Source organism: Aquarana catesbeiana, linkage group LG12 (assembly GCF_042186555.1).
Source record: "Aquarana catesbeiana isolate 2022-GZ linkage group LG12, ASM4218655v1, whole genome shotgun sequence".
In the NCBI taxonomy this organism is placed as follows: Eukaryota; Metazoa; Chordata; class Amphibia; order Anura; family Ranidae; genus Aquarana; species Aquarana catesbeiana.
This window is the reverse complement of record NC_133335.1, coordinates 54,651,821-54,668,075: the sequence shown is the minus strand read 5'-3', so window position 1 is coordinate 54,668,075 and position 16,255 is coordinate 54,651,821. Positions and strand designations below refer to the sequence as shown.

The 16,255-nt window shown below is 43.9% G+C and overlaps 1 protein-coding gene across 1 annotated transcript in view; it reads right to left on the bottom strand.

Annotated features, from left to right (window-relative positions):
- Window positions 1-540: 540 nt before the first annotated feature.
- Window positions 541-16,255, bottom strand: part of LOC141114242 (beta-1,4 N-acetylgalactosaminyltransferase 2-like) — a 242,612-nt gene continuing 226,897 nt past the window's right edge. Inside the window, exons 11-12 of the mRNA XM_073607819.1 lie at window positions 8,436-8,471; window positions 541-651 (exon numbers count right to left, since the gene is read on the bottom strand). Of these exons, the coding sequence (XP_073463920.1) occupies window positions 8,456-8,471 (16 nt within the window). The 3' untranslated portion in view covers window positions 541-651; window positions 8,436-8,455. The remainder of the gene's footprint in view (window positions 652-8,435; window positions 8,472-16,255) is intronic.

Sequence of the window (16,255 nt, the reverse complement as noted above, 5' to 3'; positions counted from 1 at the left end):
ACCGTGGCCCTGTGAGATACAATATTTCGTTCTACTGTATGTTCTTACTTGTAGTGGAATGACAATAGAGCTTGACTTGACTTGACTATTTGTTCAGAGCGTAGGTACAGTACATTAAAAATTAACTCTTAGCCATTTATATGTAGGGTCATAGCGCCTGTTATGTTACAGGTAGATGGAATATTGATTGTTTTTCTTTTTTTCAGAATACACAACACCTGAATTAGGTTGTGGCTCCAATTTGTTAATTATAGCTTCTTTAAATTTAAGCTTAAATAAATTAATAAAATTCCAGTTTTGGAGTAGAAACAAACAGAGCTGTAGAGGGTTTGGTTGTGTATTTTCAGGATAGGGTTTTGTGGCAGAATATGTGGCCCACAACATACATTTAATAAGGAAATAAATTCATTTGTTCTCCTGCATAGCTCAGCATTGTGAAAGGCAGATATGAAAGCATTACAAGCTAATTTAGAATAGGTTTAAGAATATACATAATTTGCTTAAAAAAATAACACAAACATAGTATAAGAATTTTTTTTTTACAACACAACAAATAAATTACAATAGGAAACTAAATCAGACGTCACAAAAACAATCCAGGAAAACCATTTGCGGTTCTAAGGTGTACCCAGCCTTTCCAATGTCATACACCTAACAAAAAAAAATAAAAAAGGTTAGGTATGTTATTTCATATTCAAAGATGCTCTCAACAAAACTATATATACATATATACAATTTATTGCCAAAAGTATTGGGACATCTGCCTTCACACACACATGAACTTTAATGGCATCCCAGTCTTATGCCCTGTACACTCGGTCGGATTTTCCGACGGAAAATGTGTGATAGGACCTTATTGTAGGCTCCATCACACATTTTTCATCGGATTTTCCGACACACAAAGTTTGAGAGCAGGATATAAAATTTTCCGACAACAAAATCTGTTGTCGGAAATTCCAATCGTGTGTACACAAATCCGACGGACAAAGTGTCACGCATGCTCAGAATAAATAAAGAGATGAAAGCTATTGGCCACTGCCCCGTTTATAGTCCCGACGTACGTGTTTTACGTCACCGCGTTCAGAACGATCGGATTTTCCGACAACTTTGTGTGACTGTGTGTATGCAAGACAAGTTTGAGCCAACATCCGTCGGAAAAAATCCTAGGATTTTGTTGTCGGAATGTCCGAACAAAGTCCGACCGTGTGTACGGGGCATTATGCCCCGTACACACGGTCGGATTTTCCAAAGGAAAATGTGTGATAGGACCTTGTTGTCGGAAATTCCGACCGTGTGTGGGCTCCATCACACATTTTCCATTGGATTTTCCGACACACAAAGTTTGAAAGCAGGCTATAACATTTTCCGACAACAAAATCCGTTGTCGGAATTTCCGATCGTGTGTACACAAATCCGACGCACAAAGTGCCACGCATGCTCAGAATAAATAAAGAGATGAAAGCTATTGGCTACTCCCCGTTTATAGTCCCGACGTACGTGTTTTACGTCACCGCGTTCAGAATGATCAGATTTTCCGACAACTTTGTGTGACCATGTGTATGCAAGACAAGTTTGAGCCAACATCCGTCGGAAAAAATCCTAGGATTTTGTTGTTGGAATGTCCGATCAATGTCTGACTGTGTGTACGGGGCATTAGTCAGTAGGGTTCAATATTGAGTTGGCCCACCCTTTGCAGCTATAACAGCTTCAACTCTTCTGGGAAGGCTGTCCACAAGGTTTAGGAGTGTGTCTATGGAAATGTTTGACCATTCTTCCAGAAGCGCATTTGTGAGGTCAGGCACTAATGTTTGATGAGAAGGCTTGGCTTGCAGTCTCTGCTCTAATTCATCCCTATTGTGCTATTGGGTTGAGGTCAGGACTCGGTGCAGGACAGTCAATTTCTTCCACCCCAAACTCTGGGTGGACCTAGGGGAGGATCCCCTGGATGGCCAGAGTATCGGTCCTCCCATACCAGTGTTTTAGGACCTGGGAAATGGGCCAGCTAAAGGCGAAAGCCTGGCAACCTACAGAAAGAATATTTGTGCGAGGATTGCAAGAGTTGCCAAGGAGAAAGAAGTACTGGCGAAGTTAAAGTTTGACTTCAAGCATAAAAAAATTGCAAGTGACCAGCTTCACAGTTCCAAGAGAAGACAGATACGGCCTGAGTTAATGGCTTTGGAGGCCAAAGTGGAAATGCAGAGTCTGCAGATGGCTGCATTGAAAGAAACCAGCGAAGCGTTCAAGGAAAAGTATGGCAATGATGATCGCTTCTGTGCAATGAAGAGAAGGACCATAGAGGCCAATGGAATACAGGCATCACCAGAGTGCTAGAAGCCAAATTCGGTGCAATGCAAAAAAGCTTCTGTGGGCTTGGACTGTGCTTTCTGGCCAGCATGCTGGAAAATTTTTGCATCCCGTGCCAAGTATCAGTATGCCTGCTGAAAGTGGAGAAAGCTCTTGTGACAGGCTACGGGTGATCAGCAGTCAGATGTTTTGACTGGCAGAATGTCATCGGGCCAAGGAAGTTCTGTGTCCTTGTCACCGCAGCAGGAGGCTATGGAGCAAGATGATCCATCTGAGCCTGTGAAGAGAGCAGGTATGCTAAAGTTCATTACAGAAATGGAATTGCCTTTGCATGGTCGCAAGTTTTCCATGTCTGGATTGTCTGAGAATGAAGAAGAGGATAATGATGTCCCCCCAAAACCTTTAAAACAATGGGTGACAGAAAAAGCAGTTTTTGTTCACAACTTGCCTATACAACATAATGGAGGTGTAGTTCCTATGGATGGTGCAGTAGAGGGCGGCAGAGAGCAAGCTCATCTCCTCGCTGAGACTCCCACCTGTGTACAGAAAGCCAGTGAAAGGTGTGCAGACTCTGCTGTGAAGAGTGCTAATAAGGACATCTCCATTGTTGCTAACCCTTTAGTTTCTGGTAATAAAATACGAATTACCAAGGGTAATGTAAATTATATTTCTGTGTCAGAAGTCTCTGCTCCATCTGTTTCTGACTATAATGTTGTTTGTACCTTCTCTAAAGAGGGATCTGTAACTAAAAGTGATGTGCAGGATGTTGCAAGGAGTGCAGTTATTTCCTATGCTGCAGCGGTGGCTGCACCTGTCCCGAGGGTGAGTAGGGCCAGTTATTCTGTGGTCACTAGGAGTGATGTGAATGAAGGTCAGGCTAATCTGACACCATCTGGTAGCTCCTTTAAATGCCACAATATGGTCCAATTGAGGTGAGAAGCCCCCCCCCCCCAAATAGGAGAGATGTGGTGGACCGTATTCTGGGGATGGGTTTTAAAGTGGAGCTGATTTTTGCCCTTATCAGCCCAATTGGGTCATATGAGTATGACCTCTCCTTTGTCAAGGTGGAAGGATTGGATGTCTTTTGGGAGAGGTATGAGCAGAGGTGGAAGGAGTCCCTAAGATGGGCAGGTTTATCACCCAAAGTAGTCTCTCGCCAGCCATTATACATAAACGTCACCATTTTAGTACGTAATAAGTCCATTCCTGCTGCAGATCTGGTGGTGTGGTTGTGGAGATATGCGGATGTCCAGGCCCCCTTAAGGAAAGTTGTAGATGATAGGGGGATATGGACAGGAGGATGGACAGTGTTAGTAAAACTGCATGTCACGGATAATGTTGTTAAGCACATCCCTTCGTCTGCCTTTATAGGTTGTGACAGGATTATTTCTTTTTATGCAGGACAACTAAAGCTCTGTCATCGCTGTGGTGAAAAGGGCATTTTTCAAGCTCATGTTCTGTGCAGAAATGTTCCCTCTGTCAGGGCTCAGGGCATGTTGCAAAGGACTGCAATAGCATTCGTTGTAATCTCAGTAGCAAGTTATGTCACCCCTATAGCCTTTGCCCTGAAGCCCTCTATAATTAGCCAGAGGTGGTGGAAGAACTGCTGAGGATGGAGGAGGAGGAACGTAGGGGGCAGCAAGGGGTTGTTGGAGCTGTTTCAGCTAGTCCTGAGGGGCCTCCCCAGGTGTCAGTTTCCCAATCTGAAGGTGTGACCCCCTCTTGTGTCTGCTCCCCAGTCTGTGCTCCCTACTGTGTCGGTGTCTACTTCTGTTGTGTGTTCTTCCCAGTGTTTCAGGTGCCCAGTGTTCCAAATGTATCTAAGTCATCCGGATTAGCTGAGGCTGCCAAAGGGGCAGATTCTTGCAGATCTGAGGTGGCAGCTTCATCTGGGCCTTCCCTGAGGCAGTGTAAGACCTCTAGTGGAGGTTCTAAGGTGAAGAAGGGGGAAGTTGCCACTGCTAATGATGTAAATGAGGCCTTTCAGTGGAGGAGGGAGAGTGGATCGAGGTGGGGAGAAGGAGGAATAGGGTAGTTCTGACCTCTGCCTCATAGGTTTCATCTTTAGAGGTTGATGATCTACCTCTGGGAAACAAGTTTGGGTCCTTATCTGAGGGGGAGGAGGAGTCTTCTAAGTCTCAGATGGAGGAGGATGAGGCAGAGTGTTCCCTAAAGAGGTCAAGATCTCCAGTAAGGGGGGAGGGAGCTCAGGCTAAGAAATGCCTACCTCAATCACCCTGATGGCAGTTCCCACTCCGATAGGTAGCAACAATTAATGTTGCCAGCATAAAATCTGTAAGGGCTCGTAATATGGCCTTATTTTTGCTCAGCAAGATGGATGCTGATATTTTATTTTTGCAAGAGACCCAGGTAAATAGCCTTGCCGATGTCCACCTGGCAAAGAGGGAGTAGAGGCGTGGGCCCTCCTTCTGGTCTCTTATGGCTGAGCCTTACAGTGGAGTTGCAGTACTTTTTACTGGCATGGTAACATGTCAGTGGGTTATCGAGGTAGAGATTGGAAGGTGTATGGTCCTGGACGTCTTTGTGAAGGGGCATGATCTACATTTAATAAATATTTATGGACCACAAACTAGGTGGGACAGGAAATGCCTCTTTACAAAGATTAAGCCTTTCCTTTTTACATCCAAGTTGTCTTTGGAGGTGATTTTTAACACCGTCACTAGGCCTAGAGACAGGAAAGGCTCCACTGACAGCCTGAGATATGATAGCGTCCTTCCTAATATGATAGCCAGGGAAGTAGATCTGGAAGATTGCGCATATTAAGCGTTGCCCAGACAGCACGGGTCACACATTTAAGCGATGCAGTTTTGAAAGCAGGATACATAGGTTGTTTTTTTAAGGGGGACTCTGCCTTTTCGGCTCCTGAGTGTTGTATAGTGGAATTCTCTGATAACCTTATGCTGTCTGTTATTCTCAATGCTTCAGATATGCCACCTAAAGGAAAGGGTATTTGGAGAATGAATTCGGCTCTGCTGGATGACGAGGAGGTAAGACAATCTTTTGAGGATTTTTTTGAGGCTCAGGTAACCATCCTGGATTTCTGCAGCAGCAAGTCGGAGTGGAGAGAGCTTGCCAAAAGCCGGATTAGTGGGTTTTTCAAGGCCATAGGAAAAAGGAAACAACTTGGTAAATGGATTGCCTACCAGCAGCTGCGGAGAAAACTTGATCGCCATGTCTCGAGTGGTGGAGATTCAGGGGCAATCTCTGAGGTGAAACTTCTCCTTAGGAAGTATCAGTAAGACCGGCACGCTTCTTTGGTTCTGGAAAGGGACTACGGGAAATATCACTCGCCCGACCCTTATCAGAACTGCAAACAAAGCACAGCAGTTAAGACGTTTGTTGGGCTAAGGGATAGTACGGGCTCATTGACAAAATCCAGGTCAGGGATCCTGGAGGTCTCAAGGTCTTTTTATGTGGATCTTCTGAGGGAGAAGTACTTTGATCGGGCAAAGATGTCGAGTTTTCTGGACTCTACACCAGGTCTGGGAAATAACATTCCGCTGGCAAGTTTGACAGGGGAAATCACAGCAGAAGAGGTAATCAAAGCTTTAGATAGTCTGGCTATTAAGAAAATACCTGGGCCAGATGGCTTGACGGCTGAATTTTATAAGACTTTCAAATCCAGCTTGGTACCTTACCTTGTGGAGGTATTTAATGGCTGTCTGCAAGATGGTTCGCTCCCTCTCTCCATGAGACAATCTGCTGTGATTCTGTTGTTAAAAGGCAAGGATCCCTCGATGATTGAGAATTGGCGCCCCATTAGCCTTCTCAATGTTGATAGAACATTAGTGAAGATAATTTTTGGGTGCTTGTCATCACTAGCAGATAGATTGCTTTCTCATCAGCAGCACTGTTCGGTCCAGGGCAGGAGCACTTTTTCAGCAGTGTTAGCTGTCCGGGAGGCTCTGGAACGTTGCAGGGCTGAAGGCTGAGGAAAGTATTTGCTGGCATTGGATCAGGCAAAGGCTTTTGATCGTGTCAATCATGAGTACCTCTGGCTTCTCCTTGACAAGTATGGCCTTGAGGGTGGATTTATTGGATAGCTTAAGACTTTTTATAGAGAGGCAGAGAGCTTCATGCTTGGTAACGATTGGGTTGGATGGCCCTTCGGGGTTGGATCGGGGGTGCGCCAGGGGTGTCCGCTGAGCCCTTTGCTATATGTGTTCACAATCAACCCCTTCGTCAGAAGGCTAGAGTGCGGACCGTTGTGCGGGGTGCCGGTGGGCATTACTTGTGAGCCACCCTTGAGGGATGTAGCATATGCTGATGACATTTCTGTCTTTATCTCTGGGACAGAGGAGGCGCAGAAGGTGTTCTCAGTGACAGAGCAGTATTCTGAGGCATCAGGCTCCAAGATCAACCATGATAAAAGTGCAATTTTTTGGATGAACGAGGGAGGTGAGAGCTTTGCACTTCCGGACACCTTCCCGAGGCCTCAGCAGAAAGTCAAGGTATTAGGCATCGAGTTTGGCCCCGATGATTACAGTAAGTCAAATTGGGAAGCCAGGCTGAATGATGCTAATGTCATGGTTAAATGCTGGAAGGTGTGGCGGCTCTCCTTGAAGGAAGGGGTGGACTTGATTAAGACCTACCTGATTCCTACCTTTCTGTATGCCAGCTTTGTTTGCATCTTGCCAGAATTCTGTTAAATCAGGATTTATAGTTGTTTCTTCCAATTATTATGGGGAAACAGGCTGAATCTTGTGAAACGGAATTTGACTTACCTATCTAGGCAGAAGGGTGGCCTAGGGATGGTCAACCCATTTGTGTTCTTCTCTCTGATGTTTTTGAAACATCATTTTGGTAACATGCTAGCAGAAAGACCGCCTGAATGGGTAGGTATTTTCCAAATCTGATTTAGACCTTTTCTGGGCTGTTGGGAGAGTGGCGGGCCAATGAAAAGCCTAAGGGTCAAGCATAGTAAGCTCCCGGTTTATGTTGCCCTTTGCTTGCAAATTCTTAGACGGTGGCATGTGACAGCGGAGGATATCAGGTCCCTTCCTAGGAGACTCCTGAGTGAGAAGATCGTGGGTACTGTCTTTCATGTGCCACTGGCCTTAAGGGATTGCCCAGGTCATATTATGAGGGAGGGTTTACAATTATTAAATTCTGAGCGGATTCCCTTGAAATTTAGGGACCAGGCCTGGCTCGCTTTCCACGGAAGGCTCTATGTGAGGGGGAACGTGAAGTGCCGCTCTTTGGCCAATCATGGTTGTCCAAGAGCGGAGTGTCAGGGTGAAGTGGAAACCATGGACCATTTCTTGCTGCAGTGCCCTTTCAATGTAGAAGTCTATAAAAAGGTGGGGAGGACTCTGAATATTCCTTTCTTACCTAGCATGTCTTATGCTGAGTGGGTGTATGGAGCATTGCAGAATCGCAAGGCATTTGATTATGGACACTCTTTTTCTAGACAGCTTAGTAGTCCAATATTACACCTGGAATGCGTGGTGTCAGGCATCCCTTCAGCAGAAAGTCCTTCCTGTTCCTGTGGTGGTGTGTGAGATTCTTGGTGAGGTAGAGAAAATTCGGAGTCTTGAGAAAGACAAATGGCGGCAAAGGGTCTGGATAAAGGTGTGGAGGAATATCAGGCCTGTAGCTGCTGTTTGTTGATCTCTGGGTGTTGGGTTCTTTCCCTGTTCTCTCTGGACACTCCCTTGGATTTTGAAAGATAAGCATTATTTTGAATAAAGGCTACACACACATGATAATCTATGTTTCTTGGTCTGAAATATCTGTAAATAACCTTTGAGTAATGTTGTGTAGAGTGTAAAAAAACAAAAAAATTTAAATATTTATTTTTTGTAAAAAAAAAAAAAAAATGTTGAGATGTGTTTGTTTGCAAAAATAAAAAAATGCCAACTCAATATAGAACCCTACGGACTAAGACTGGGATGCCATTAAAGTTCATGTGCATGTAAAGGCAGACGTCCCAATACTTTTGGCAATATAGTGTGTGTATATATATATATATATATATATATATATATATATATATATATATATATATATATATATATATATATATACACACATACACACACACACACACACACACACACACACACACACACACACACACACACACACACACACATACACCTTATACATACATGTCTGTAGGTTGCTGGCATCATTTTGGAATTTTCCTAGATAAATGGAAAGAAGGTATAAATGAGTTAAACACACACACACACAAACAATCACTAAAAAGAATGGTAAAGCAAGACTGTTGCATTCATGTGTAAAGCTAGCTCAATTTACTTTTTTGTTTTTAATATGCATAAAATACCTTTTTGGCAAAGATTTCTTTTGAAGAACATAAATAAGGTTAAGATTGCCATTCATATCCAAGTTATGATCTTGGTATTTGGTATGATCTCTGCAAGTCTTTATCATCAATTGACATCTATGTTTGAAAGTTCCAATCTAGTTGCATGTCCCAGTAGCTTAGTGAGAGATGTGGATAATTTGCAAACAATTTACATAGACAAAAAATGACAGATCTAGATTGCACAGAACCGACTGAAAGATTATAAAAATAAATTGTAAGAATAAACCCTTTTGCCTCTCCTGTATAAAAAAGTTGAGCACTATTGTTTGTCTCTCTAAGTTGGCCGGAATACGTGCTTCATATCTATACATTTGGTATAAAGCTATACAAATTACAGCTAACACAGCTTGGAACAATACTACAAAGAAAAAAAAACCCATGCTATTGGCAAAGGCGCCTTTTATCAGCCATAGGCTAAAGTCAGTACTTGGGTTGATTTACTAAAAGTAAAAGAGGGCAAAATTTGGTGCAGCTGTGCATTTTAGCCAATCAGCTGCTAATTTCAGCTTGTTCAATTAGGCTTTAACCAAAAAACCTAGAAGCTCATTGGTACAACGCTGCACCAGGTTTTGCATTCTCCAATTTAGTAAACTGCGCCTGGATTTTGAACCAACCTATACATGGAGCATTTATTTAAAAAAAGTCTTCGCCCGGATATCAAACTAACAAATCTCTATATACATGCAGCATTTACTAAATAAAAAAAGCCTGTGTTGCTGTGGTAAACAAAAATCAGCCGTAACACTGCTAGTCATGAACTGCGCCTGCCCGTACATTTTTCATTTTGATTTCTGAGAACATTGTCTTTATAAGACAGATTTTAATTAATGTTATTTAAACTTATTTTATACTTACACTTATTGTGTCTAAAATGGGGAAAGTTGGGACTTTAAGATGAGGTCAAGGACACCGTGGAAATGACTGGATGAAAATACATATTTATTGATCGTCATGAAATGCACAATCACATCAAAAACATTAACCACATCTATAAAAGACATTATAATAAATATCATTCCATAAAGTATTCACAAGCACATATGTATGTGCGAACGTAATACAGACATCAGGAGTACATAAAATATATACCCATTTGGTGCCAAATGGTGGTCACAATTGATAAATCATACAGACAAGACAGAAAAACTCATAGTATACATATGGTGTTGCAGCAGCACTTGCACCGGGAATAAGGATGTAAACAGTAAAAACATGGTACAGATAAAGAACAACTTTATCTGTACCATGTTTTTACTGTTTACATCCTTATTCCCGGTGCAAGTGCTGCTGCAACACCATATGTATACTATGAGTTTTTCTGTCTTGTCTGTATGATTTATCAATTGTGACCACCATTTGGCACCAAATGGGTATATATTTTATGTACTCCTGATGTCTGTATTACGTTCGCACATACATATGTGCTTGTGAATACTTTATGGTATGATATTTATTATAATGTCTTTTATAGATGTGGTTAATGTTTTTGATATGATTGTGCATTTCATGACGATCAATAAATATGTATTTTCATCCAGTCATTTCCACGGTGTCCATGACCTCATCTTAAAGTCCCAACTTTCCCCATTTTAGTCTCGAATTTAGGGATGGAGGCACACCACATATGTGCCTCATCTAAAGTCCCAAATCCCCCCCCCTCTACACTTATTGTGTGGTCAACTTGTCCTTTGTGCAGGTCTGACACAGTGTTCTGACAAAATCATGTACCTGCTTGGTAAATGCATTTTAAACAGTACTGCACCTTGGCATACCTGCCATAGCTGTGCATTTGTCGCTTATCTCCAATCCAATATAGTGGACGGTAGTGCACCATTGCTGTTCTAAAGTTTGGTAAGCTAATCTATTCCCAGGGACCGCCGGAGATGGACCGCTAGGGAGCGAGCTGTAACACCAGACCCTCTCGCTACCAGAGAACCTGTCATCTTACCAGGTACCATGCCAACGACTGATTGCAGTTTCACCTTTTGTTACTGCACAGTTTCTGCACATTTGCTTTTCGTATATCAGCCATTATGACTTCTGCAGACACCCTCTAATCAAGTGTGGGGTGGAGTGGGAGATTACCCTTAAAAAAGCAGATATTTCCATTGTCCTACATAGAAGAAGTCGGCACGACGGGTGAGTGCTCAGTACTGAAACAAAGGCAACTGTTTGAAGGAATTATTCATGCTTATGCCACAGTTGTCATTTTAGAAGAGTGTGTGATGGTTAGGTTTTCTTTTCACTACTTTATGCCTATTTGCCTAATGCCCTGTACACACGAGTGGATTTTCCGTCGGTAAAAACTTGGATGGTTTTTCCGACGGAATTCCGCTCAAGCTTGCCTTGCATACACACAGTCACACAAAAGTTCTCTGAACTTTCGACCGTCAAGAACGTGGTGACGTACAACACTACGATGAGCCGAGAAAATTAATTCAATGCTTCCGAGCATGCGTAGTAATTTTGCGTGTCAGAATTTGTACAGATGATCACATTTTCGGATAGGAACTTTTCCCGACTGAAAAATAGAGAACATGCTCTCAATCTTTTGCTGGCTGGAATTCCGCCAGCAAAAGACAGATGGAGCATACACATGATCGCATTTTCCGACAAAAAGCTCTCATTGGAGTTTTGCTGGCGGAATTTCCGATCGTGTGTACGCGGCATAAGGCCCCTTTCACACAGGCTGTCCGACCTGATCGGACCCTTCAGTCTTTTCTATGGAGTGGAGGATGTCTGCTGACACCCGCCTCCATCCGATCCAATCCTGTCCAGCAAAGCCAGATGGATGGTGGTCCTATTCCCCATCTGTTTGGCAGACCAGATTGGATGGCATTGGATGTGTCCATGTCCACTCTGCATAGTGGAGCGGACACGAACCTGTCATCCATCTGCTCAGTGGGATTACCGGAGAAATTCCCTAGCTGAGCAAGCGGATTCCGTTTAGCAGAGGCGCCCCTGTGAAAGGGGCCCAAGAGCATGTCTTTTGGGTCTCTAAGTACACCTACTGCTGTAAAGTAAGTAATAAATACAGAGACACCTGTCTGGTCCTGTCTGGTCTTCATATTGGGATAGGTCAGTACCATAACTACTTTAAAAACCGGGCCAATTCTTTGTAAAATGATTTTTTGTAAAAGATGGCGATAAACTACGGTACCTAAAAATCTCCATGGGCAATGGCGCATGCGCAAAAGCCTCCAAGATGACCGAGTAACCAGGAGCTCTACACTGCCTCAGCCAGTGAGCCACCCTAACGCCGAATCGTGACCGGCGGGACACCCGCAAACAATAGGAACTGGTCAGGGAACCCTCCAGCAGCACCCACATGTCTGGCAGCTCAGCTCTCCGAGACCTAGGACCACAATTCTCCACCGAGGGAAAACAGGCCGAACCCAAGATGGCAGCCGCGACTCAGCCATGAGATCAGCATACAGGAAGACAACTGGAACACAAGCAAGTCCTTACCCCAGCAACACTAGCCTACACTCCCCTGGCTTCCACCATCATCAACCACAACATATCCCCTTCTCCTGCCTCAACAGAATTGCTCATTGAGCGATCAATGGACACTTTCAGGCTACCCCCATGGGGGAAACCCCAGCCCACCCCTGGAGGCAGGAAACCTGTATCTCAAGCTATCCGAGCTGCTTGACAGAGGCCTTACTCACACAGCTAACAAAATCACCAATGACATTAGCTCTAACTTCCAAAACCTGGGCTCCAGGATGGAAGCGATCGAACACAAGCTTGACATCACAGTATCCAGGGCTAACCAAAATACTGACCATATACAGGTTATACAGGAGTAACTTGATACGGCTCTGGCCAGGATCGACGGAGGGATAATTTCAGAATTAGAGGCATACCAGAGTCCATCACTGACATCCCGAAAGCAGTTCAGGAACCCATTAAAACCCTCCTCCCGTCCATAGCACCACACAAACTGGAGCTGAATAGAGTCCATAGATCATTGGGGCCCCCTAGGAAAGACGGAGCCCCCAGAGACGTGGTGGTCAAGCCTCACTATTACGGAGTAAAAGAGGACATAATAAAAATCTCACGCCAAGAATAGCACATATCCTTTTAAAGGAAACAACATTCAGATTTCCACAGACATTTCCCCCATGACTATTCAATGACGCAGGATCCTTAAACCACTGCTAACGATCCTTTCGCAAAATGAAACCAGGTACTGGTGGGCCTTCCCCTTTGCCTTGAAATTATCCTATAAAGGTACAACCACTCCTTCACCAGTTTCCCAGAGGGTGACCGTGTGCACCTAAATCTGAAATTCATCACCTAGGACTCAACAATGGACACCTCAAACCTCCAACCAGGGACTGCCAAACGCCCCACGCCTATGAGCCCGATCTCCCCAACGTGGAAATCTACCAAAAACAGGTGAGTGAAAGAAGCCATGCCCACCTGACAACAACGAAGGGAATACCCTTTCACCACTTCATAAAGCTTGGCTTTGCCTAGCAAATTGTTATGGGGATCCCCTCCCAGAAATAGGTGATCCCTGGGAACCTCATCTGAAACTCTATCCATTCATTACCCCGCGTTATTTGTTTCTGTTTTCCTTTTAGAACCCCTATTGGATCCTAACACATCGAGGCCCAACCTGTGGGACATATAATATCCAGGCAATCAAAACACATTTTAAGCACTTTGACACCACCTAACAGGGATATCCTTCCAAGAACACTTTCAAACTCTTCAAACAACGGTGGGAAGGATCACCCCCCGAACGCTTCCCAGGTGGTCTATGGGAAAGTATCTGATCAACTCAACCTAACGATCTTCAATCTATACAACACTTTTGAAATGGAACCTCAACCTTCCCCAATCTCCCACTTGCTATGACTCGGGTCACCTCAATATCCCCACACCCGCCCACAGCTATGATCCTATCCCCCTACCCACCTACCCTTCCTCTACCCCCCCTCCTCTCCCTACCCCCCCACTCAACCCCTATGTTTTTCCCCAAATATGGCCTAGCGGCCAAGTTACCATTTACCCGCTGGTTATGATCCATGAATCAGTTCATGTTATAGTTTTTATTTTATGCACTAATTGTTTCCTTTTCAGAGATGGCAATGGCTGAGGCAGCAGTCGTGTGCCTCCACCTATACTTCGAGTATGACCTTACCATACCCGAATGATGGGTCGTTAGCCCAATTAGAGGGCTTTGTCTGTTTATTGGACGGTGATGAGGAGAGGAACCTTTCTCCCTTCTCTCACCACAGGCCTAATCCAGGCCACCTCTTTCTATTCTTGCTCCTTTCTTCCCTCTCTCCCACTAACCTCTTTTCTATTTTTGCCAGTGCACGGGCATCACCACACCTCTCAGTCGCTCTAGGTCCCAGGTCCTACATCCAGCTATGCCTAGATCCACCTCTAACTCCTCATCAATGGGTAAGTGATGCCTATAATGACATAGTTTTTTGTTGGGGAACCCATCAAAGGGTGTCCCTTATCCGATCTTCGCCTTAGCTATAGAAACCTTAGCAATGGCTATCAAGTCTAATCCGAATATCAGGGGTGTCCAATGCGGACACACCAATCATAAATGTGCACTTTTCGCAGACCATATCCTACTCTTTGTCACATCCTCAATCACCTCTTTGCCAAACATTTGCAAGCTGCTAAATTCCTTTGCGAACATCTCGGGACTATGGGTTAAACTTAACCAAATCCCAAGCACTAAACATCTCCCTTCAACCGACTGTAGTGGAACAACTGCAACCAGCTTTAAAATTCAAATGGAGTGACTCATCAATCCAATATCTAGGTATAAACATCACCCCCAAGGTCGAACAACAATACCAGGCAAATTTCCCCCCATGTACCACAAGTTTGAATCTGACCTCAAAACTTGGTCCTCATTCCAATTATTATGGCTCGGTAGAATTCATTTTATCAAGATGAATCTACTGCCCAGATTTCTTTAACTATTTAGATCACTTCCCATGGCGATTAGAAGAGATCACCTCAAATCATTCCAACGGAAAATAACCAAATTTATTTGGGGAAAAGGGGGTATAGAATTGCTCAACGCATTCTCTTTAGCCCCAAATCACAAGGGGGTCTAGGCATCCCCAACTAGTTGTGGTATTACCAGGCAGCAAGGCTATCCCAACTATCCACAGTCTACTCTAAGCTTGAGAAACCGACTGGATTTACATAGGAAGACAGGCGGTCCTGGCATATAAATTAGACTATCTCCTGTGGTGTCCCTGAAAATCTAGACCCCCAATAATGTCTCCCATTTTATCCCATTCCCTAGCTTTATGGGACGAAATTAGTCAACTACCCTCTCTGACTTCCGAAATACGCCCTCTAGTGCACATATTCCACAACCCACAATTCCTACCAGGCATGGATATCAAATCATTTCAGTGGTGGCTGGATAAGGGGATGTACCATATTGGACACTATTTCTCTATAGCAGGCTCATTATCCATGAAACATTGTATAAACAAACTTGAGCTACCAAACTCAGAGAGATTTAGGTTTCATCAAATCTCCCACTTTCTTTCCTCAATCTGGAAGAACAAACCCTTACCCCCAGAATTCACAAACTATGAACGTTGGTATGGACAAGCAATGGCGCAAAAAGGTGGGATATCAATAATATGCGCGTCACTGTCCAAACCTTCCTCCAAGTTTACATAAATGAAGGTATGGGAAAGTGACCTGCAAGAAACCTGGGACCTGGAGGACTGGCATAGAGCAGTATTGAGAGCCTTCAAAGGTATACTGAACGTCTCCTTAATAGAAGCCAACCTGAAGGTAATCACAAGATGGTACCAGGTGCCCACCAGACTTCCAGCCATTTTCCCCTCAACCTCCCCTTTATGTTTCAGGAAATGCCACACCCTTGGTTCCATGATCCACGTTTGATAGGAATGCCAGAAAATGTGAGGGTTTTGGAACAAAATATTCAGCCCTATACAGAAAGTCTTGGGCCTATCAGTCCCAAAGTCTGCCCAAGTGGTGCTCCTGAACTCCCTAATACCTCAAACCCCCAAATACACCCAAAAACTGATCTTCTTTATTTTCTTGGGGGCAAAGATAACCATCGCCAAAGCTTTGAAACGACCCTCGGTCTCGTTTCTCGCAGCAAAGATATCGTGGATCATGACCAAAGAAAAAATGGTCAGCTCAATACTAAACACCACCAAATCATTCAAAGCAACATGGGTACCCTGGGCTAGATACGTAAAAACCTCACTCATACCCGGCATCTAAATATCACAATTCAGGTGCTCCCCCCAGAATCTGGCTCCTCCTCCTCCCCTCTATCTCTCCTACCTACTTTTCCCTTTCTATTCTTCTCTACTTTCTTTTGTTTCCAAAATTGAAGATGGCAAGAACCACATCTCAAACTGTAGTTGTATTGAACTACCGACATTTCAACATCAGGATTATACAAGTTACCACTAGACAAGCCTCTAGAAACTCCCTGATAAAACTGGAGTGTTGCATCCTCTGATTTGATACACTTCATTAGATTCTCTCCCAACTCTGGAAACCACTGTTATTTCCGAGTAGTTAGACCTGGTAACATTAAAAAAGGGCTCTTCATGCTTC